The sequence below is a fragment of the Pan paniscus genome, chromosome 1 (genome assembly GCF_029289425.2).
Source record: "Pan paniscus chromosome 1, NHGRI_mPanPan1-v2.0_pri, whole genome shotgun sequence".
NCBI lineage: Eukaryota > Metazoa > Chordata > Mammalia > Primates > Hominidae > Pan > Pan paniscus.
In genome coordinates, this window is record NC_073249.2 from 33815519 (window position 1) to 33838666 (window position 23148).

Here is a 23148-nt window from a genome sequence, read left to right on the forward strand (position 1 = left end):
AAACTAGAAATGAAAAATCTAATGAAGCATCTCAAAGGTAAGTTACGACATCACAGTGGCTAGAAAAGTATACCCAATTGCTGAGAGACTAATAAAGCCTTGAACAGATGACAATGCTGAATGCCTGCTAGATGAAAAGTCCATGAAGAAATAACATGGTAACTTTTCAATAATACAGTAACTCTTCAATCTAAAGATTTGGCAGAGAGTCAATCTCTTGTCTGTAGAATTGTATTTTTGTCTTGCAAACAGATGAATATATAGATGTGGCTGGACCTGGTATTTTACTTGTATCCAGCTGGTATTAGCTAGACCTGGTGTTTTACTTGTACCCATCTGGTATTAGCTCCAACTGGTCATTAAAAATCCTTTATGTGAATGCATAGCTACAAACACAGGAAGTGCTGAAATAGTCAAAGTGTTGAAAACTTATATGAATTTCATGGCTTATTCTAGAACATCTGTGTTGACATTTACACTGATGATGCAAAGCAACGTTTGGTAAAAACAGCAGGTACCTTACTTAGCACAAACCAGGACAGTGGCACTAAACTTTACTAGTAACCATTGCATTCTTCTCTGCCATAGACTTTCAAGAACATAAAAGGCCAAATCAAAGATTTAATGATTAAATTAAAGATTTGGCCTTTTATGTTCCCGAAAGTCTGTGGCAGAGAATGTAATGGTCTTAGTAACTAAAGAATGTCCTTGATGAAGCAGTAAAAATTTGTACTGATAAAAACTTAATTTCAACTATATATCTTAATATTCTGTATGACTAAGTACTATGGCTATGTCAAGGAAAAGCACCTTCACAAATGCTGGAGCAAAGAGCTACAGGAGCTGCTCTGTTCATTAAGTACCATTTTAATTTGAGATGACTATGGTTATTCAGAATTGGGTGTTTGGCAGAACTATCCTCAAAAAATAAACAAAGTAAGCCTGTTATCTAAAGGAAAACCACTGATGTTATTTGTTGCCAATGATAAAAATTCAACGTTTCAAGTGAAAATCTGCAGTTTGGAAAACTTTTATCTGCCACAGTGAGTGTGACAACTCCCTCACACGTAGTCAGCAGGGATACCAATGAATGCAATTTTTTTTCATATTATACAATGAAAGGTATCAACATTTGGTAGATCTACATAACTCAGCAAACCAACAATTTCCAAATGCCCAACATCTTATAAAAGCATGTATGATAAAAGATCCACTCAAAGTACAAAATAGTCTGATGGATTTTAATTTAACAGAATATGAAAAGTTCACTGATATGATTTTAGAGTTTTGACAAAGAATCAAAGAAGTATATGCACAATTTTCTGAAAAGACTAAAAAAAGTTTTTTCCAACTACATATCTGTGTAAGATCAAGTTTTCTTCATATACTTCAATCAAAACAATGTATCACAGCAGATTGAATGCAGAAATAGATATCACAGTTCAAAAAGAGATTTACAAAACTGTAAACCAATGCCATTCTTCTCACACATTTTTGGAAAATGAGGTTCTCATTAAAAATGTTACTTAAGTTATGCAATGGATTATTATAACTATATTAACATTTATAAAAATTTCCATTTTAATTTCTAATATAGTAAATACTGATAGAAAATAACCTACAGAAAGGCCGGGCATGGTGGCTCACGCCTGTAATTCCAGCACTTTGGGAGGCCGAGGTGGGCGGATCACAAGATCAGGAGATCAAGACCATCCTGGCTAACATGGTGAAACCCCATCTCTATTAAAAACACAAAAAAATTAGCTGGGCGTGGTGGCATGTGCCTGTAGTCCCAGCTACTTGGGAGGCTGAGGCAGGAGAATTGCTTGAACCCAGGAGGCAGAGGTTGCAGTGAGCTGAGATCGTGCCACTGCACTACAGCCTGGGCGACAGAGCGAGACTCAGTCTCAAAAAAAAAAAAAAAGGAAAAAAAAGAAAATAACCTACACTCTTTCAGGTCCTGAGTAACTTTTTAAGAGGATTAAGGGGTTCTGAAACCAAAAAGTTTGGGAATGTCTGGTCTAGAAGCAACAACAATGAGGAGCAAGAAAGTGACTTACCCCACATTCAGGTTCAGTGGTTTGAGAGGGGTGGAGAGAAAACAGTGAAAACATCCACCACTAAGTGGGATTCAGGAAAAGCAATATTTTCATAGAGCAGCCAGGTTTCACTTAAAGTGGTGAAAAGATGTTCCCCATGTCTTTTCTAAAACATCATTTTTCCTTCATTATCAGATCATTCCTCCCACATTAAATACTGTGACAGCTCTAGCTAACTGACAGTCCAGGTTAATTTTCATATTCAGTGTCAATCTCTTTTATAAACTTCAAAATATTAATATCATCAAATTGCAACATAAACAAGATTCTTCCTACCAATTTCACTTCCACTTCCCCCATCCTGAACACTCCACAAGATGATGCTACTCTCTGAGGCAACAGCAACCATTTTGTCTTTGTCTCCATGTGGCCCTCCAACCACCTTTGCATTTAAAGCTACTCGTTCGATAGTCCAGTCCAAATATGGGCTCGTAAACACTTGCTGCCATCCTGAAGATTCTTTGATTCTGTTAAGGAAGAACAGGCACATAAGGTAGACTCAGCAGCAATGAAGCAAACGGAATACACATCAATGCACCAAAAACAAAAAACAACAACAAAAAACAAAAAAAAACTAAACAGTTACCCATCCACCTTCCTATTACAAATAAAATTTTGTTGATCTATATTGCCTATGAAGCCACAATATTATCCTTGGGGATATACTTTGCATACATAGCACATATTGTATACTTGCATACATAGCACATATAACGACTTGAAAGAGACTACAGTTCTATATTTCCCCAAAGAATAATTTAGTAAAGTCCTCCAAATTTTAAAAAATTTCAGAAACTTTAAAAAAAGATAGTTTTATCTTTCATGTTTCTCTACACACACGCACACACACACAAATGATACTGTCATCTTCTGTGAGTACGAACAATCAGCAAAAATCTGAATTTCAGAATTATTATTCCTTTCAGTTATTAATCAGCTTTTCAGGGTTTATTAACTGAAATGACACATACTGAATCTCTTGCTTTTTGTACTTCAGATGGACAGTCTATCCAGAAACACTGAGTGTATCACATGCATTCCGATACCTTAGCACTATTATATAAAAAAGGATAGGGTGCAGGATATCCTCTGAAGACTAGTTTTTAAAGGTCTAAATGCAAAAGTGTATGGAACTACAGTTCCATATGACTACCCATATGTAAAAGCTAATGTATTCTTTAATACCGAATTTCTCTAATAAATATCCTGTCAGTTTTTAATAATTCTTTCTGCCCTATCTGAATTTAGGTTTTAAAGAAATGTTTTCTATGAGATTATATGTATAGCAGCCTTCATACATTTAGAGCTTTAGCAGTTACGTAATCATAATAATGAATGAGTTGAACTATGAAGTATCTATTTTTAAACTAAACAAATAATGTAAACATAACTATAAAATTTCTCTTTTGGCTTACCTAAAGAGAATATAGAAGATGAAGGAAAAGAAGCGTTCTTTTGCAAACTACCTGACATTCACTGCAAAAAGCAAACTTAGGTATTCATAAATGATGGTCACCTAAGGGCCTAAATAAAAACACATCAACTTCATTTTCCCTTAAATATGTATGCCAAGTAATACAACTGTAATTCATAAGAATATACAATTGAGCATATTAATTTGAAGAACTAATGATTTCCCTAAACTTCAAAGCAATAGAGAAAAATGTATCAATTTTTCCTAAGCATTGTGTAATTTGTAACCACCCTCTTCAGCCACCAGATGGGATTCATTTGTTAAGATAAACAAATGAAAATACTTAAATACTTACCTAATAAACACTAAATTCGCTGACATTCTCTTATTCTTTTACTTTCTTAATGAACTTGCTTTCACTTTACTCTAAGGACTCACCCTGAATTCTTTCTTGTGAGAGATTCAAGAACTCTTTTTTTGGGGTCTGGATGAGGACCCCTTTCCAGTAACATCTTCCTGGGAAACCATGAAATGAGATAGTGGAGAGACCCCCGACCCAAAGGAAATAGACTGCAGCACCAATTAGCTGACTTTGGAGTCAAGAACACTTTTCTTTGGAGATTTTGCAGCTTTTAACAACTGAGTAAAGTATACTCTTATAAACAAAATTTGGAGCATATTTCTTTCTCTCTACCTGATTTCTCCAGAATTTGGAAACTATTTGTGAGTATTCTTAACTTACAGCAATATGTAACTACAATAAGAATCTGTTTTCTTTTGTAACAGGACACAATTGGAGAAACTGGTTATTTTACCAAGACTTTGACTGGAATAGCATGCTTTCAGATATGGACTTGTTTAAGGAATCAAATTTGACTTATAGAGCTGATAAAAGCCCCTGGGAAAAACTGGCCACATATCTTGTCTACACGGTCCCTGTACAAGGTTTCTGACCTGTCTGGGGTAAGTAAAGAAAGTCACTTTCTGACAGGCCCAAAAGCCCCAAGTTATCATGAAACCTCAAGAGGAAAGAAACTTACCCAACTCATACAGGTATTTGCAGGCAATGATAAACCCATGTCAAGGCTCAAGGCTTTAGGAAGTCTAATTTGAGATTCTTTATGGATCAAAGTTCTATCAAAGTCAATTTAAAAAGAGCCTATATAGGAACTAATTATTCTTGCTGCACTTTATACAAATAATCAGGCCAAGTATAATAAGACTAAAGCTTATTTTGCAAACAAATCAGTCCTACCATGATTTCTTTAGTAAAAATGAAAGACTGAAAATAGGAAAATTGTTTCAAAAACTATGGTATGCTTTTTATTAGATTTGTCTCATCAGTAGTTTTTGAGTTTTTTCTGCAATTTGGACTCATCCTGCTTATCCTTGTGGACCAACCAGTGATCTGTGGCTGCTGTTCAGAAGAAACAAGAGGCATGGGTAACACAGAAATCTGGATCAGTATTCTAATTGTGGGCATGTATTGGAATTGGCTAGCACATCAGCTTGGTTCCAACTCCATATCAGCTTGGTTACAACAATTTCCCAGTTCATGAAAAGCCTTCTTATTTAGTTTACTTGGGATAATTTTACTTATTTTGCCTTGTTATTGTAGAATATACTGCTGTTGTTCTCTTTGTGTAGGAATGCAAGATAAGCTTACTCAGTGCTTTCTTAAATCAAACACTTATTAATTTTTCAGTCAACACTTTTTGTCAGAAATCAGAGTTCTCACCATACTGACAGTTTCTAACCGAGCTCTCCTCTACTCTGAATGCAGAAGACCCTAATAGGCAGAAATATCATCATCCCTATTCAGACTGCAGAAGTTACAGAAGATGAATCTTCCTCCCTCTGAAACCCTTAGGATTAAGAGTACCCTTGTAAAAGGGAAGGGGAAAACATGTCAGAGGTGTTCAAACCAGAGTTGAATGGGGACTGAGTAAAATAAGGCTGAGACCTGCTGGGCTGCATTCCCAGGAGGTTAGGCATTCTTAGTCACAGCGTAACAAGGGAGGTCAGCACAAGGTAAAGGTCACAAAGATCCCACTGACAAAACAGGACGGAGTAAAGAAGCCAGCCAAAACTGAAACCAAGATGGCAACAAAAGTGACCTCTGGTCGTCCTCACTGCTCATTATACGCTAATTATAATGCATTATCATGCTAAAAGACACTCTCACCAGCCCCATGATAGTTTACAAATGACATCTAATGTCTGGAAGTTACCCTATATGGTCTAAAAAGGGGAGGAACATTCAGTTCTGGGAATTGCCTGCTCCTTTCTGAAACACTCATGAATAATCCACCCCTTATTTAGTATATAATCAAGAAATAACTGTAAGTATACTCAGTCAAGCAGCCCTCAGGGCTGCTCTGGCTATGGAGTAGCCATTCTTTTATTCCTTTACTTTCTTAATAAACTTGGATTCACTTAAAAAAAAAACTATATAATCTCATCTTTTACAGACATATTACTTCTAAGTTGTTTTTCTCTATAGTAATTAGGGTATTACACAATAAAGAGATGTCAAAAAAGGATAAAAGAATCAGGACAGCGTATTTAAAAATAACTATAACAACTACAGAATTTAACTCTTAATAAGATATGTGAATTTACCTGTTTTTTAAAAAATTACAAAGAAGGTACATATTTGCTCTATAACTTTCCATACAAGTAATACATTTAAAATATGTAGAACAAGGCCAGGCACAATGGCTCACGCCTGGAATCCCAGCACTTTGGAAGGCTGAGGCGGGTGAATCACCTGAGATCAGGAGTTTGAAAACAGTCTGGCCAACATGGTGAAACCCCGTCTCTACTAAAAATACAAAAATTGGCCAGGTGTGGTGGTGCACACCTGTAGTCCCAGCTACTCAGGAGGCTGAGGTGGGAGAATTGCTTAAACCCAGGAGGCAGGTGTTGCAGTGACCCGAGATCACGCCACTGCACTCTAGCCTGGGTGACAGTGCAAGACTCTGTCTCAAAATCTCAAAAACAAAACAAAACAAAAAATATATAATAATAAATAAAACAAAATATAAAACAAGAATATGCTCTGTTATTTCACCTCTCCATCATCTTACTGCTGCCTAGTGAACCAACCCTCTGGTTAAGACAGCTATGCAAAGAATAGAGTTACGTCTAGTTATTTCCTACATGAAGACCTCAATAAAATACAGTAGAGAGGACATGCCCTGTGAGATTTTGAAACTTATTATGAACATACTTCACCTCAAGTTGTATGAGAATAGACATATGTCTTAAGGACATGAGAGAACTGAAAAACAGATCCAAGTATATACACACACATAAAGCAAGATAAAATGGGCTATCAGATTCACTGACAAAGAATGATTTACGTAATAAATTGTCAGAACATAATTACCTACCCACTGAGAAGAAAATAAATCCTTAAATCTCATACCACATACAAAAAAGTAAACTCCACAAGGATTAAAGATCTAAAGTGGAATATAAGCCCCAAGGGGGCAGCAATTCACACAACTACTCTTCGTTAATAGAAGTAACACTGTCATAAACTCAGCAAGAAAAAGGGACATAAACATAAAACCTAACCATGTAGAAAATTAGTGAAGCCAGGAGAACATCATACAGGTCTTCACTGTACTACTCTTTTTTTAAAGGTTTTGTAACTTACTGATACAAAAACTTGAGGAAAAATAACTTGTAAAAAAGATTATACTTTTAAACAGTTTAAATATTTTTCTTTCTTTTGAAATCTTTTTATTGCCATTGTGTTGAATGATTTAACTATATGTGAGGAAATCCAAATACGTCCTCAATTGTCTTCCTTCGTCACTTTATATGAGTATATTGCACTGAAATGTCAGACACTTGGTGAAAGCACAGAAAGATCGTGATCAATGCAAACGCAAAGACTGGAAAATGTAATAGCATCATCCTCCTTACAATTATTACCCAGTGAGTTAAATTTTGCGTAATAATGTGGTGTTTCTGGAAAAGAGCAATCTTTAGTATTGTGTACAGTGACAAAAAGAAAGTTAGGCTGTTACACTTGGATCACTTATCATTTCACAATTCTTCTGGAATTCCTTACTGACAAAAATATGTACATAATATGTAAACAAGAGTCTACAAGTCATCTCAATTCAAATATATAAGATGATAAATTCAAAACAATGCTTCCTAAACAAAAATTCCTTTACCAAATTAGTCTTGCCTCATACAAAACCATCCCCAAAGAAATTATGCAAAAAATAATTTCCATGCTATTTCATAATTAAAATTACAAATCCACAAAACACTTTTTTAAAAAATTTGTTTATTTATTTATTGAGACAGTCTTGCTCTGTTGCGCAGGTTGGAGTACAGTGGTGAGCTATCAGCTCCCTGCAACCCCCACCTCCTGGGTTCAAGTGATTCTCCTGCCTCAGCCTCCCGAGTAGCTGGGATTACAGGCATGCATCACCACACCTGGCTAATTTTTGTATCTTCAGTAGAGATGGGGTTTCACCATGTTGGTCGGGCTGATCTTGAACTCCACCCATCTCGGCCTCCTAAAGTGCTGGGATTACAGGCGTGACCCACCATGCCCAGCCAAAACACTCTTAAAACATAAAGTCTGCACTTAATCATTACTACAAGGGAAATATAAACCTGAGATTACTGATATAAACAGCACTTACCAGACATGCCAAACCTTTCATAAATTCAGATTTTTTTTTAAAAAAATACATCTGGGATTCTTTAAACTATATCTGTAAACTTTAGAAGACATTTTAGATATTTTTCAACTTATTGTGACTATTTTTCTTAACCGAACTCAACAGTGATAAACAAATAGTTTATATATCTTTGATTTTTCTGCAATTAAATGAAATAATAATCTAAGCTAGTATATTCCAACCACTTTTGTGCTTCTACACCATTCTCTGTCATCAACATTTCTCAATGAGTACAGTGATTTTGAACTAAGAGTCCTATCACTTTCCCAATTAAAAAAAAAAAATCACCGGTCTACACTATTCTTCATTGCTTCTCAGGCTCTGAGAATGTAAGCATTAGTAAAACCAAACTACTTCTTTGTAAGTTTCACATATTAGATATTAAACTATACCACTTGTGCAACAACTGTCCTGCTTTACTACCTCACTTCCCAAAATGTGGTATTTATGACCAATGTACCCTCCCTTGCTATAGAATACAAAACACTGAATCATTAGAGATAGACCATCAGGGAGCTCATATTAATAATCCTGTCTAACATCATTATATACTACAGTCTCAGAAGCTAGGTATAAGCAATAAATAATACATCAAGATATCTCAGTTACATGACAATTCACACTTGTCTGCGAAATGTTTACAACAGATAAAGGCTATCAGAAATATTTACCAAATTAGCTGTGAAAATAAAAGTACACTAAATCTTAATCAGATGATACAGACATGGGTAAAATATGCAGGGAAAAAACTTGATGACTAAAAAAAATAGCTTTTCAATCTAAAAATATAAAATCACAATTAATTTTAAAACTACCACCTGTAAAAGCAAAGCATTATTAATTATACACTACCTGTAACACACAGCAAAATGGGCATATGCAGCTACAATCCAGTTGTGATGGCCAGCTACTATTAGCACCTTTCGTGGATCCACAGGAAATCCTGTTGATTTTGGAAAAAGAAATATTTTACATTCTAAACTGGGGGTTGGCAAATTACAGCCCCCAGGCCAATTTCAGCCTTCTGCCTGTTTTGGTTAATAGTTTTGTTAAGAGCCGGGTGCGGTGGCTCACACCTGTAATCCCAGCACTTTGGGAGGCCGAGGCGGGTGGATCATGAGGTCAGGGGATCGAGACCATACTGGCTAACACGGTGAAACCTCATCTCTATTAAAAATACAAAAAATTAGTCTGGCATGGTGGCGGCCGCCTGTAGTCCCAGCTACTCCGGAGGCTGAGGCAGGAGAATGGCGTAAACCCAGGAGGCAGAGCTTGCAGTGAGCCAAGATGGCACCACTGCACTCCAGCCTGAGCGACAGAGCGAGATCTCAAAAAAAAAAAAAAAAAAAAAAAAAAAAATAGTTTTGTTAGAACCCAGCCATGCTTACTTGTTACATATTGTCCATTATGTGTTCATGCTACAATGGCAAAGTTGAGTAGGTCTGACAGAGAACACGTGGCCCACAAAGCCTAAAATATTTAATCTCCGGCTCTTACCAGATAAATTTTGGCAACCCTGTTCTAAAGATTCAGAGAAGATAGAAGATTACACAACATTTTAAATAAAAATTAAGTGTTAAATGAGACCTTTCCAAGATATAAATGATAAATCTGGATAAAAAAGGAGATGAGGCAAAAATCTTTAAAAGTAATTACTCAATATCGCCCAGCACTAAAAACATACGTATTTTTCTTTTTCTATTTCTGTAATCTTTGCTTACCTAGCCTAACAGTTTCTTCTCCCGTTCCAGAGAGAACAGGCTGTGTACCATTTCCCCGGGCTTCACCTTCTGTAGAATTTAGACCATTCCTAGAATCAGCAGATCTGACTGTGTTGTTTATTTTACGACTAGGAATACCTATAAAGAGAAGAAGAAAACAAATACATTCCTAAGTTCACCTTTCAAAAATTAAAAATATCACATTGTAACAAAGAAACAAAAATGTGAATTTCATTAAAGCCAAAATACATCTTCCAATATAGCAAATTATTGCAAATAATTTAATTACAATTAAAAAATAAAATGAAAATGAAAAAAACAAAGACAAAGACAAAATTCTGTCAACAGATTTCTGGTATTGTCATACTGTTTACAATAAATAAGCTTTAGGTTACTGAATTAATGGGTAATTAATTCAGTCTGTCAGCCACTCTTTACAATTATGGTACAGGTATTATGTGTTAGGTACTATGTAATAATTTAACTGCTTTAGAACTGAATTTCCCCATATTTTCAAACATTTTTTTATTTGACAGGGGAACATTTTTTAAAATGAAATCTTGCTCAGAAGTCCATTATAACACAGGTAAAAGCAGGCTCTTCTAACTAAAGTGGGGCTGAGGTGACACTGACTTATCTCTGCAGAATTCCTTAATTTTACGAAAAAGCAGTTTGACAACCAGTGCTCTAACATATGGGTCAGCAAACTATGGGCCATGGAAAATCCAACCCAATCAATGCTATTTATGTAAATAAAGTTGTAGTGGTTACAGTTAAACCTAGTCTTCATGTAGTATACACAGCAGAGTTAAGTAGCTGTCACAGAGATCCTCTGGCTCCCAAAATCTATCTGGCTCTTTACAGAAAAAGTTTGCCAAACCCCTGCTCCAATATATAATGTGACTTAATTTCTATAAAAATCAAAAGTTCTTACCATTTCTAATAGATTTATAGACAAAAATCTCAATAATCAAGGAACAGTTTTTCCTATTCATATGCTTGTACTTGCTTAATGATACAAGGAATTTTTTAAAAGATTTAATAAAGTGAAAATACCTGGTGGGGGCAAGTAACCATGAAAAAGGACACTGCCACAAGAGGAACGCTCCAATTCTTCACATAAGAGAAGCCTTCTTACTAAAAACATTTCAAAGCAAACTTGTCAAGAGTACATGCAAACAGAAAAACAGTACTCCATTTTTATTTTCTCTAGTTCAAGAGGATAAGGAAAGAAAAGGAAAATTTTAATTAAGTCAGAGTTGACAACATCTTTTTACTATGAAAATCCACAAAAACTAAGCACTGAACAAGTCCATCAAAAATTAGGACCTGATATAAACACATTTCATTTAGGGCAACTTTCATACATGAGTCAAATCATAAACACCAAATACTAAAAGAGCACATACCTAATGGAGTGATCCCGTAAAATTCTGCTTCATGCCTGAGAACATTAATACTCACTCCCCTACAAAGAAACAAATGATGTAAATTCTCTAACACTGGAAACCTGTATTATCATCTGACGTGAAAGGAAAAAATTCTAGGTTCTTCATGTATATAGTCATAAGGCTTTAAAAATTATTTTCCTCCTAATACTCTTTATTTCTATTATCCTTAATCATTACAAAGTGTAAATAAAAACTGCATGTGAACAAAAATATTCTGTTATCTACTTAAAAACCATTCATATATATACATATATATGAATTGGGTCACTAAAGGAGAGATTAGGGCTCTATCAGGCTAGCACAAATAAATTGTCTAGAAGGCAAACGATAGAATGGAAACCATTCTTTTATGGCATTAGTTGCTTTTAACTTTTTATCGCAATTATTTCTATACATATCTATCTTAATCTCCCCAATTACACTATAAATTCCCTGCGAGCATGATCTATTTCTGATCTATGTTTGTATACCTCACAGTGCCTAGCATAGTGCTTGTATAAAATAGTTATGTAATAAATATTTGTTGAACAAATAAAATAGAAAAAAAAAAGGACTAGCCTTGGGAAGGGCTATGTTATCCAGATGAAATGATGCTACTTCATAGTAGTAAAGCTAAGTAACATGAAATAAAATTTTTAAAAAATGGAAGATTCAGAATTTATAATACTAATAATTCATCTTAGGTTTCAGTTGTAATTTGTCCTTATTTTAAAAATATTCCCCAGCCTTGATAAATATATACAATTACTATGTTAAATTGTTTTTATTTGTGAAACTGGTTATGACTAGTTTAACATTAAAAATGCTTAAAACTTTGTGTCTGGGGGCAGTGGCTCACACCTGTAATCCCAGCACTTTGGGAGGCCAAGACGGGTGGATTACGAGGTGAGGAGATGGAGACCATCATGACTAAAATGGTGAAACCCCATCTCTACTAAAAATACAAAAAAATTGGCCGGGTGTGGTGGCGGGTGCCTGTAGTCCCAGCTACTTGGGAGGCTAAGGCAGGAGAATGGCGTGAACCCGGGAGGTGGAGATTGCAGTGAGTCTGGGTGACAGAGTAAGACTCAGTCTCAAAAAAAAAAAAAGCTTCAAACTTTCTTATTCTATTTCGAAACTATTTGTGTTAACAGTACAGCAGTACTGGCCAGAGGCATGATCATAACTCACTGCAGCCTCAAACTCCCGGCCTCAAGGGATCCTCCTGCCTCAGCTTCTTCTCTAGAGTAGCTGGGATTATAGGCATGTACCACCACATCCAGTTTCAGTGTGAGGAAACTTTTAATCAAAGTCTTAGTAAAAAAAAAAAAAAACCTTTTCCGGCTGGGCGTAGTGGCTCATTCCTGTAATCCCTGCACTTTGGGAGGCTAAGGCGGGGAGACTGCCTGAGCTCAGGCGCTTGCGATCAGCCTGGGCAACACAGTGAAACCCCTTCTCTACTAAAATACAAAAAATCAGCCGGGCATGGTGGCATGTGCCTACAGTCCCAGCTACTCGGGAGGCTGAGGCAGGAGAATTGTTTGAACCTGAAAGGCGGAGGTTGCAGTGAGCAGAGATCATGCCACTGCACTCCTGCACTCCAGCCTGGGCAACAGAGCAAGACTGCAACTCAAGGAAAACAAACAAACAAACAAAAAAAACCTTTTATTTCATAAAACATATTAAAAACACATATTTATCAGTAAGAATTTACTTTAAAAAGAGTGCATTTCTTACCTTAAGTCTAGTTCTTTTGTCCGAAGAAAATTTAAAATGGGTGCAAATGCTGCTGGATCTCTATCAATAAATATCTGTAAAAAAGAGAACAGTTTTATTTTCAAATTACAAATTAATCTTTTAACTTTAATATCTGTAACACTAATAGGGAATGAAGTCTTAATTATTTAAATACTACATTTCCTTGTTTCCACTCTTAAACTTTAATGTTTCTAAAATTGGAATGTAGTCTGTGTGCATTTCATGAGATGGTGTCTTTTTCTTGAGATGGTGTCTTTTTCTTCCTCTGAATAGTTATTATTAAACTGATATTTTAATACATAGAAAAAATCTTGTCTAATAAAATCACTTGTATTGATACCTTTGGTAAAAGTGACACCTGAGGAAACATTTTTATCTGAAACAGTCTAGAATTCAATTAATACTTTGAAAACATGAATAAATAATACTTTCTTATACTGTTCAATCATTAAAACTACAATGTACTTTAATAATGCACACAGGGGTACTTGAGAAAAGTAAATACTGCACACTGCTGTCAAAAGTGGAAAAGAATACTATTCTCATAATACTTTTACTAATCTCAATTTCCTTCAGAGCTGGGGAAAGGTAATGACTATTTTTTTTTTTTTAAACTAAAGCACCACAGAATACATAAGAGGAAAACAAATTGCTTAAAAATGTAAAATACATAATTGGTAACTTTTGTTTGTTTGTTTGTTTTGAGACAGCATCCTGCTCTGTCATCTAGGCTGGAGTGCAGTGGCACGATCTGGGCTCACTGCAACCTCCACCTCCTAAGTTCAAGCAATTCTCCTGCCTCAGCCTCCTGAGTAGCTGGGATTAGAGGCACCTGCCACTATGCCTGGCTAATTTTTCTGTTTTTAGTAGAGAGGGGGTTTCACCATGTTGGCCATGCTGGTCTTGAACTTCTGACCTCAGGTAATCCACTTGCCTCGACCTCCTAAAGTGCTGGAATTACAGGCATAAAGCCACCCCACCCAGCCCATAATTGATAACTTTTTATGGAAATTTATACCAACACCTATTTTGAATCATTTACAAAAGATCTGGCCATAAAAACTGAACATCTTTTAAAGCTTATGTAAATCAATTAGAAAGGGAAATGGTAGCCAGTAATAAAACTCTTCCTACTATGATCAACTATATATATACAATCGATGAGATTCTTCTAAGCTTTATAAATTTTCTTTTGTTTTCATTAGAGCACAACAAAAATTGAAGACATCACAGATTTGTGGAGATCTTATTACTGATAACTTTTTATAATTTCACATGGACATATCTGCATTTGTTGCCTTATTTCATCTGCAAATCTCACCACAGCAAATAAATACCATTGGTCACTTTGTTGCCTCCAAATGGATAAACCAATTTTTTTGCACTGAAACTTTACAATTCTTTCCTTCCCTCACTGTACCAATGCTGTATAAACAAATTCGCAAGGTTATTCTCCAAAATAAAATAAAAAACTGTAGGAGTTTACTAATTTAACCTCTTATATTCTAATATAAAAATATTAGAATATTTACATTTATCCACTTACTGTTAAAGTTTCAATTATTGATCTAAAAAAATTTCTTCTAATGCCAATGTAAGCTCATATCCTACAATCTCTCTAATCATGAATACTTAAATTGCCATATATAGTATTCCCTACTTAGGGATCTTCTCTGATTATAAAAAACTACATATGACAAGAAATAAAATTATGCCACTTTCATTCAGTGATTATTAAAATATCAGTTCTCCTATATTCTTAGAGTAACTATATGTTAGGACCAAGCACTATAAGCATTAATTTAGGAATATGTATCAATTATTATTATACTCACAGCACCAGTTTCATCTCGAAGTGTTGAAATTCTCCCACTCAGCAAACTGGAAGTCATTAATAATCTAAAGTTAGTTTTTAAAATCTGAGTATAAACAAATGTGCTAATTCTTTACCAAATGTTAAAGACCACTAAAAGTAAGTTATCTATCTTCCAAGTTCAAAAATATATATATTTTAAGAGTTAACCTTTTTTATTAAAAAAAAATTTAACTGACAAACATTATTATATTTTGGTAAATAAATGTATTAAAATATACACTAAAGAATTATAAGACATACCTGGAAAAAAAAGAATCTGGAATCCACATAAGAGTTTGTCTTGAGGTACTAAATCTGCAATTAAAAATCATCTGGTATTATAAGTGAGAACATGATTTGAAATTTCAGTATTAGTTAACTTGTTTTAATACACTGGCTAATGATTTACAAGATGTTTTATAGTTACAGCTGTACCAATATATTTATTAGAGTTAATATTTTTAAATGTTGCTACTTTCAATTCAGAGTTAAGATTATACAAGCAGCTCTCAATAACAATAAACAACTTGTTATCCGCCATATAATGCATCTTAAAACACTACTTTCCAATAAGCTAATCTCTGCTGAAGAATCAACAATTAGCCCATCACACCAAGTCTCAACTTCTCAGTATAACATTCAAAATTACCTTCAGGTTCCATCTCATCTCTCCAGTACAAATGCTGGTTTTCCCCTCTAATAGGACAAAACTTCTTCATATCCCCAAAAAATTCATGCTTACTACCATTTTGGTATCTTTATTCAGCTAGATCACCCTCTTCATGTCCAATAATTCAAGATCCGTCCATCTTTCTTGATACCACTCAGGTTTTACCTTCCCTGTAATAGTTTTTCTAAATATCCAATCCTGTATTATCTCTTTTTAAGCTCATAGTAATTTCACTGTAAATTACTCATTTAACACCTTCTTTATATGCAGTCTTGGGCTATCTGCAACTGCTGACTTCGTTCATTCAAAAATCATTCAGCCAAATACATCACTGTTTTGAGGTTGTCATTTGATCAAGCTTGTATATTACCAAGGGAGGATCTTTACCAAAGTACAGTATAATAGACTGGGACAACAAACCAATAATTTATGTAAACTGATATGGCAAACAAAGCAATATAGTACTTGTTCAGTCCAGCCCTTCTCTGAGTATTTTCATTTTAAGATATCACCTTGAACTACAATGTTATCTCACCCAGCCTAGCAAACCTCTACTTTCACTCCACATTTATTTTCTGGCATTATATGAAATCCCTAAATTTATTTTTACCTTTCATACTTAAACTAAACAAGGTGACTGAATAGTGGCACTAGTTACCATGCACTATCACCAGGCAACACAGGCCAAACCCCAGCCAAAATGGCTAAGGGATGTTTCCCAGGTTGTGCATGTATACACTGTATCACCCATCTATTGTCTGCCATTACCTAAATTAGCAGCCTGGAATTATCAAAAACGTGGAAGTTGCTTACTTTTTTTTATTATGCTCACTGCAGCATAACAAACCTCAAAATACATCCTACTTCCCATTCCCATCTTCTAAGTGGGCTATTAAATAGCACTGGATTGCAGGCCAGGGTGACTGTGACTACCAAGGCTTATACAGAGTAGTGTCAGAAGTCTCACAGATCTCTCAACTTTGCAAGTCCATCCAGGCACCTGAGGCAACAATGGCTCATAATATTTTACATATCTTGATAAATGGATTATCTGTAAATTCACTTTTCAAACTCAGTTTCAGAAATGGATTTTGTATTAAAAAAGTAGATGTTTTTTCTTAAAGCCAGAGAGGACCACCTAAAAGCATTGTTCTTAGCACCTAGCACACACCCAGTAAATGTTTATTGAAACTTATGTGTGATAAACAGAATCACACTCTAAAACTCAGTTAAATGTTCTGTACAAAACGGAGACTTGATTCTTCTGTACGATCTGCAGGCATTTTATGGTTACAACAGAGCACTTTCAGAATACACTGGTGTTGACACACAGATGTCACTAAACTGCCCACTTAAATCATTTAGCAGTATCAGTCTCAGTGTCAGTAACAGCAGAAGCCGTGTATGCACTGTTCCATAAAAAGTGCCTTAGTCTCCAAAATAAATTTTCTATCATTATCAAAACATGCTTTCCAATCACAATTAAAAGTTTATCTCGGCTGGGCGCGGTGGCTCACGCCTATAATCCCAGCACTTTGGGAGGCCGAGGCGGGCAGATCACGAGGTCAGCAGATGGAGACCATCCTGGCTAACACGGTGAAACCCCGTCTCTACTAAAACTACGAAAAATTAGCCAGGCGTGGTGGCGGGCACCTGTAGTCCCAGCTTACTCAGGAGGCTGAGGCAGGACAATGGCGTGAACTCAGGAGGTGGAGCTGGCAGTGAGCCGAGATCGCGCCACTGCACTCCAGCATGGGCGACAAAGCGAGACTCCGTCTCGGAAAAAAAAAAAAAAGTTTATCTCCACTTCTTCCCACTTACAACTTTACAATTTGTAAGGAAAAGTATTCTTTCATTGGCTAACTGAAGGAAAGACAGTAAAACAATTCATTTATTAAAGACATTTAAATGTAAACTACAGTAACGGGTACTTTAGGGAACACATAGAAGTTGACTACTAACTAATTTCACAGGTTATGGACAGTCTAGGTGTTTATAAGCAGTTCCTACACCCATTTATCTGATTAACAAATGAGTCACTTTAAGAAAACACTGCAAATACTCCTAAATGCGTTTCTTAATAGACTCTTAAGAAAAATAAAAAATACACAGATTACCCCAGTCACAGAAAACTGACTCGGTCCAAAATCAAAGCAAATCCACTCAATGGTAAATTGAAGGATCCAAGGATTCATACATTGCAGATTCACTGTTTTGGAGGCTATCAAATTCATTCCAAATGGGGACAGCTTATAACTTGCAATCTTTTATATTCACCACTTATTCACCAATTGTATTCCAAATAATTAAAATTATGTGCTACTTAGAAAATCACAAAGGTCTGCTTAAAATCATATTATCAGTTTCAATTTTAACCAGCATTTTGGGGAAAGGTTAGTAACCTGGAATTTCTGGGCAAAGGAATTAGACCCTCATCCCCACCAATTTTTTTTTAAACTTCTGGCCCCAAAACTAGTCTCAAATATAACTTCATGAAAACTAACACACGTATAATTACACATGGTGAGCATAATCATTTGAAAGCCTTTTCTGTTTTGATTTGTTTTTTATCCCATACCCATAGTGTCCCAAGAATAGAGTCATGTACAATCTGGTTTCAGCAAAGGAGTTACTAAAGAAATTTGCATACCCACAGTTATACTTCATGTAACTTGCCTCCTACTAAATTAACTTGGAAGCAATCTAGTTATTTATTCTGCACTGTAAGTACTGATAATGCCACTAACCCTTGCATTTCACATTTATTACTTCAAATTCCTATAACAATCTGATAAGGTTGGTACTACCGTCTGTCACTTTACATTTTAATAGACTAAGCATCAAAATATTTGTCCAAGGTTGCTGGGCTAGTTAGAGATAAAGCCTGGGAACTGAAAACATATACCTGATTCAAAAGCTCTTTGTCCGGGAGTCCTCAATGGCTAGTCCCAGCCCTCTTGCATGAGGCCCAAAATCACACTTGCCCATAACAGAATTAATCATAAATTCAGTCATAGTGAATTCACTTCATTACTTTTTGTAAATAACGAATACTAACAATTCTAAATGAAACTTCATCTACTCTACTTTCTGAATCACCCACAAAGTATTAAACCATAAAAATTAGTCATTTCTATAATTCCTTTGAGTATATCCATTTTCATGTCTATTCTCCTGAGGAAAAAAAAAAAAAAGACCTTACCGATAGCATATGCTTCTCTGCTCCCAACAAACTCTCCTTTTGAGTTTTACTCCATCACTTCAGAACTTCAATTCTATGCCACAGCAGTTCCTGAACTTCAGTGGCAATCATATCAGGATTTTTCTCTCACAGTGGCTTAAGTGACTATGTTACACTGTGTTTTGTACAAGATACAGGTGACTTCTAGATCTCATCTAGCTCTAAAATGCTGCACGAGTGTATGATTCAAAGCAAATCTAGAAAATATTCTTAGAATATGGAGTCGGATGTTGTTTTCTACGGGCCATACCATTACTACTTATTTTATAAGCCATTTTATCTTAACAATTTTCTGAAGTTTTTTTAATGTTTCCATTCCCACTAACAATTTCATGTCTTGTAAACCGTTCAAACCAGTAATATATGTACTATTTTGTATCTTTGCTAATATCACTTAGAAAAAATTAGAACCTGATAAGCTCAAGTTCCATAAATAATGTAAACACAAGATAAAATGTCACAGTGCCAGGCTGAGACAGGAGAATGGCGCGAACCTGGGAGGCGGAGCTTGCAGTGAGCCGAGATCGCACCACTGCACTCCAGCCTGGATGACAGAGCGAGACTCTGTCTCAAAAAAAAAAAAAAAAAAAAAAAAAAGTTACAGTGCCAAGATAACCGCCTTATGAGTTAAAACTTTTAAATGAATTCTGCAGTCTCTAATAAGAGTTCACTCAGTATTAAGCCATCCACATAGTAAATAACAATACTGCTTAATTTTTACAATAATACTGTATGTCCTTGTGAATGTCTGAATAGAAATATATTAACTATCGGCCAGGCGCGGTGGCTCACGCCTGTAATTCCAGCACTTTGGGAAGCCGAGGCGGGAGCATCACGAGGTCAGGAGATCAAGACCATCCTGGTCAACGTAGTTAAACCTCGTCTCTACTAAAAATGCAAAAATTACCCGGGCGTGGTGGCGCGCGCCTGTGACCCAGCTACTCGGGATGCTGAGGCAGGAGAATCGCTTGAAACCGGGAGGCAGAGGCTGCAGTGAGCCGAGATCGCGCCACTGCATTCCAGCCAGGCGACAGAGCAAGACTCCGTCTCAAAAAAAAAAAAAAAAAAAAAAGAAAATTAAAGAAAAGAAATACATTAACTATCAATAGCAAGTAGAAACCAGTGTAGGGATTGTAAATGATTATACTGCTACTCTTCAGTATAATCAATACACATTGCAGGCCTCCTCTTTAGGGGTATTCCACAAGTTACCAAACTTCCAATATTTTAACGTGATTTTAGGAAAAACTCCATTTCTTACATTAGGAGACATAAATCTCCATAAGACTGGTTTCTATACAACTGCAATAACGTTGTAAATTATCTAAGTTTTGATTTGGGGGAAGAGGAAAAACCCTAAGAACGAAGTACCATGGTTTTCTGTGTTAAATTCTAGAAAGCTATCAAATGTTTAGGATTAAAGCTCTACAGTAGACATTTTTTATCACTATGGTTCTAAGACACTAAAATACTTTTAAAATGCTGGTTGAAAATCATATTCTCAAGCACAGAAAAATTAACTGTATTCCAGAGCATTTCCTTGTTTATCTCCTACCAAGCCTAAAACTCAACTAATCCTTCTTTCAAACAGCTGGCAAACTCCCTTTTCTGAGAGGAGTGACTCATAAGTTATAGGAAATCCACAAAAACTACGATTTTTTCCCCCAACAAACTTAATAACAGGCACAGAAGGGGCGGGGGGGGGGGGCGGAAGGCCAGAAAGAGAACAGACAGAGAAGAGCATTCAGTCTGTTTACTCCAAGGGCGTCAGACCGTGCCAATATCCAGAGCTTCCTAAAAGCAAATGTTCAAACTGCAGTTTCTGGACACACTGTCCTAAAAGTTGAACAGATCCTTCAGGCCCATGCACCAAGAAATTCTGAAAATAAATAACTAGGTACTGCAAACCTACTGCACTCCCATCACAGAAATCTTTCAAATTACAAATCCCCTAATTAGGCGCGGAAAAGAACACCGCACTCTTCCCTAAGAAAACCGACACCTCGTTGACCAAAGAGAAAGGAAGGCAAGTTCATCTCCAACATCCAAACCACAAAGCCAGGTTTCTACTAAATAAAGTCCTCAAATACACTCTAATCTGAGATGAGGTAAGGAAGGCTGTGTAATGGTTCTCCTTGCCTGTTGGGAGGGGCAAAGGTTGGCATTCTAGGACAGCAGCTACTCTGCCACATGGGCCTGGTCCTCGGTAATTCCAAGCGTCCCTTCTGCCTCTCCCTTCCCAGAGCAGATGCTTCACCAGCTCCAAAATCCGCCCGACGTTCTTGCCGCCTGGAGGCCCCCACGTTCCCCCCTCCAGGCTTGGCCTCCCACGCTCGCCCTCGTTCCTGCGACTCTCGGTCCCCGTCGACACCAAAGGAGGAGGAGGCCGCCACGGCATCCCCGCTGCAAGCCCGCTACCCGCCGACTCACCTGGTCCCCCCTACGTTCAGTTGGACGATCTCGCCGCTGCCGGCCGCCGCCGCGGGGAAGCTGCCGCAGTGCCCTCCCGCCATCTCCGGCGGCTCCGGACGCGCTCGCCGCCCTCCTTCCCCAGCCGGGACCGCCGAGCCCGGGGCCGTAGCCCGAGGCGGCGGCGACGGCTGCAGGGCCAGTGGGGGGGCGGCGGCGGCCGGAGGGCGGGGGGTGCACGGGGCTTCCCCCACCTTCCCGGCGGCCGGGCGGGGCTCGCTAGCTTCTGCCCCTTCCCGGGTCAATCCTGCGGTGCACAAGGGCGGCCCGGCCTCCACCTTTCGCGGCCTCCAGGCCGCCGGGCCGCCCGGGCCTCTTCTCCGTGCTCCGCTGCCACCGACGCCGCCGCAGCCTGCCTGGGAGGAGGGGTCACCGTTCGGGACAAAATACCGCAGCGCTCACGCTTCGCCCGCCACTGCCGCCTAGAAGGAGGAGGAGGAGGAAGGAAAAAGGTCAGGGAGGAGCTTCCCAACGCCGCGGGGCTGGCGCATAGGGAGGCTAGGGGAATGTGCTCCTGGCCAGCCGCCTGCCCACGCGGGATTCCATTTCTTTCCTCCTCCCCACGCGATCCCAGCCCCTTTCCCTTTTACATTTCAGATTTTCTAAAACGAGGAAGCTGATTCGCAGATTGAGGGCAGATCTGGGCAAACGATCTACGGATCTTTATGACCCACTTTGTCAACATGGATTGGGAAAGGAAAAACTAATCCTAGAGGTGGTAAAAGTTGATGCCTAAATGTAGACAGTGCAAATGCAGGGAACATTTGGAGATTTTAAAACCTTACAGCGTTTACCCCAGAAAACTGCTTACTTTACCCTCTTCAATTTAATCCCCAATCTCCCAAGCAGTTTTTTTGTTTTGTTTTTTGTTTTTGTTTGTTAAGCAGGAAGGAAACCAAAGGACAAAAACCCCTAGACTGTGTAATGCCCAGCAACCTGTTTCTGGAATATAGTAAGCACTCAACTAATGTTAGACACACACAGAAAACACACAATTTTATGCGCTTATTTGTTTTTGCTTTAAACGGTATCTATTCAAACCCAAAACCTCAGTGGCTATTAAAATATTTTTTAAATCGGAATACTATAATACCTGATGCCCTGCTAACAAAGACTAACAAAGATAGTGCGTTATGTTTCAGAGGTCATTAGTTTGTGGTACTAAATTCTTAACATGAATTGTTTTGTCATAGTTGTACCATAATAATTCAAACTGATAATGTATCTGATGTTAAGTTTTTATTCTCATTGTCATAATTTTTACCAAAAAATAAAAAATAGCCTCTGGCAAGCATACCAATGTTGTGATATGCTCTATCTAGATTCAACTTGAAAGATGTTAATAGTACATATGGATGTAAGATAAGTATTATTTCTCCCAGTTGATGATAAGATTAATAATAGCTAATTTGTATTTATCATATACCCGGTGGTTTAGATATTTTGTCATCTTTCTTCGTCACAACTAATGTTATAATTATTTTTAAAAAAGGAAATTTGGGAATGAAAATGATCAGAAAACTTGCTCAAAATTACATAGGTAGCAAGTGGGATGGCAGGAATTTCAAGGCAAGCAGCTTGAATTCAAGGCCACTGTTCACCATCCTTACCACTGTATTGTACCTCATTATCTTCACTTTAGACAGGGAAGATGAGTAACAGTTCAGATTAAAGCAGCAGCAACTAGGAATCTAAACCAGGGTGTCCAATCTTTTGGCTTTCCTGGGCCACATTGGAAGATGAATTGTCTTTGGCCACCCATAAAATACACTAACACTA

General features: G+C 37.2%; 1 protein-coding gene and 1 long non-coding RNA gene across 7 annotated transcripts in view; one reads left to right on the plus strand and one right to left on the minus strand.

The window, feature by feature from the left end:
- Positions 1–21798, minus strand: part of KCTD3 (potassium channel tetramerization domain containing 3) — a 54574-nt gene extending 32776 nt beyond the window's left edge. For 2 of the 6 annotated variants that reach the window (XM_034946902.4, XM_034946900.4), the window contains exons 1-9: positions 21331–21798; positions 15251–15304; positions 14970–15015; positions 13114–13187; positions 11356–11414; positions 11003–11083; positions 9947–10084; positions 9078–9168; positions 2376–2566 (exon numbers count right to left, since the gene is read on the minus strand). In XM_034946902.4, the coding sequence (XP_034802793.1) occupies positions 2376–2566; positions 9078–9168; positions 9947–10084; positions 11003–11083; positions 11356–11414; positions 13114–13187; positions 14970–15015; positions 15251–15304; positions 21331–21413 (817 nt within the window). In that variant the 5' untranslated portion in view covers positions 21414–21798. Of the gene's footprint in view, positions 1–2375; positions 2567–9077; positions 9169–9946; positions 10085–11002; positions 11156–11355; positions 11415–13113; positions 13188–14969; positions 15021–15250; positions 15305–21330 lie in introns of those variants that run through there. The other 4 variants (XM_034946912.3, XM_055108137.2, XM_034946908.3 and 1 more) reach the window with 4 other exon arrangements.
- Positions 21688–22130, plus strand: LOC134729197 (uncharacterized). The gene is made up of 2 exons (XR_010110090.1): positions 21688–21821; positions 21967–22130. It is a non-coding gene; the product is annotated as an uncharacterized LOC134729197 (long non-coding RNA).
- The last annotated feature ends 1018 nt before the right edge of the window (positions 22131–23148 follow it).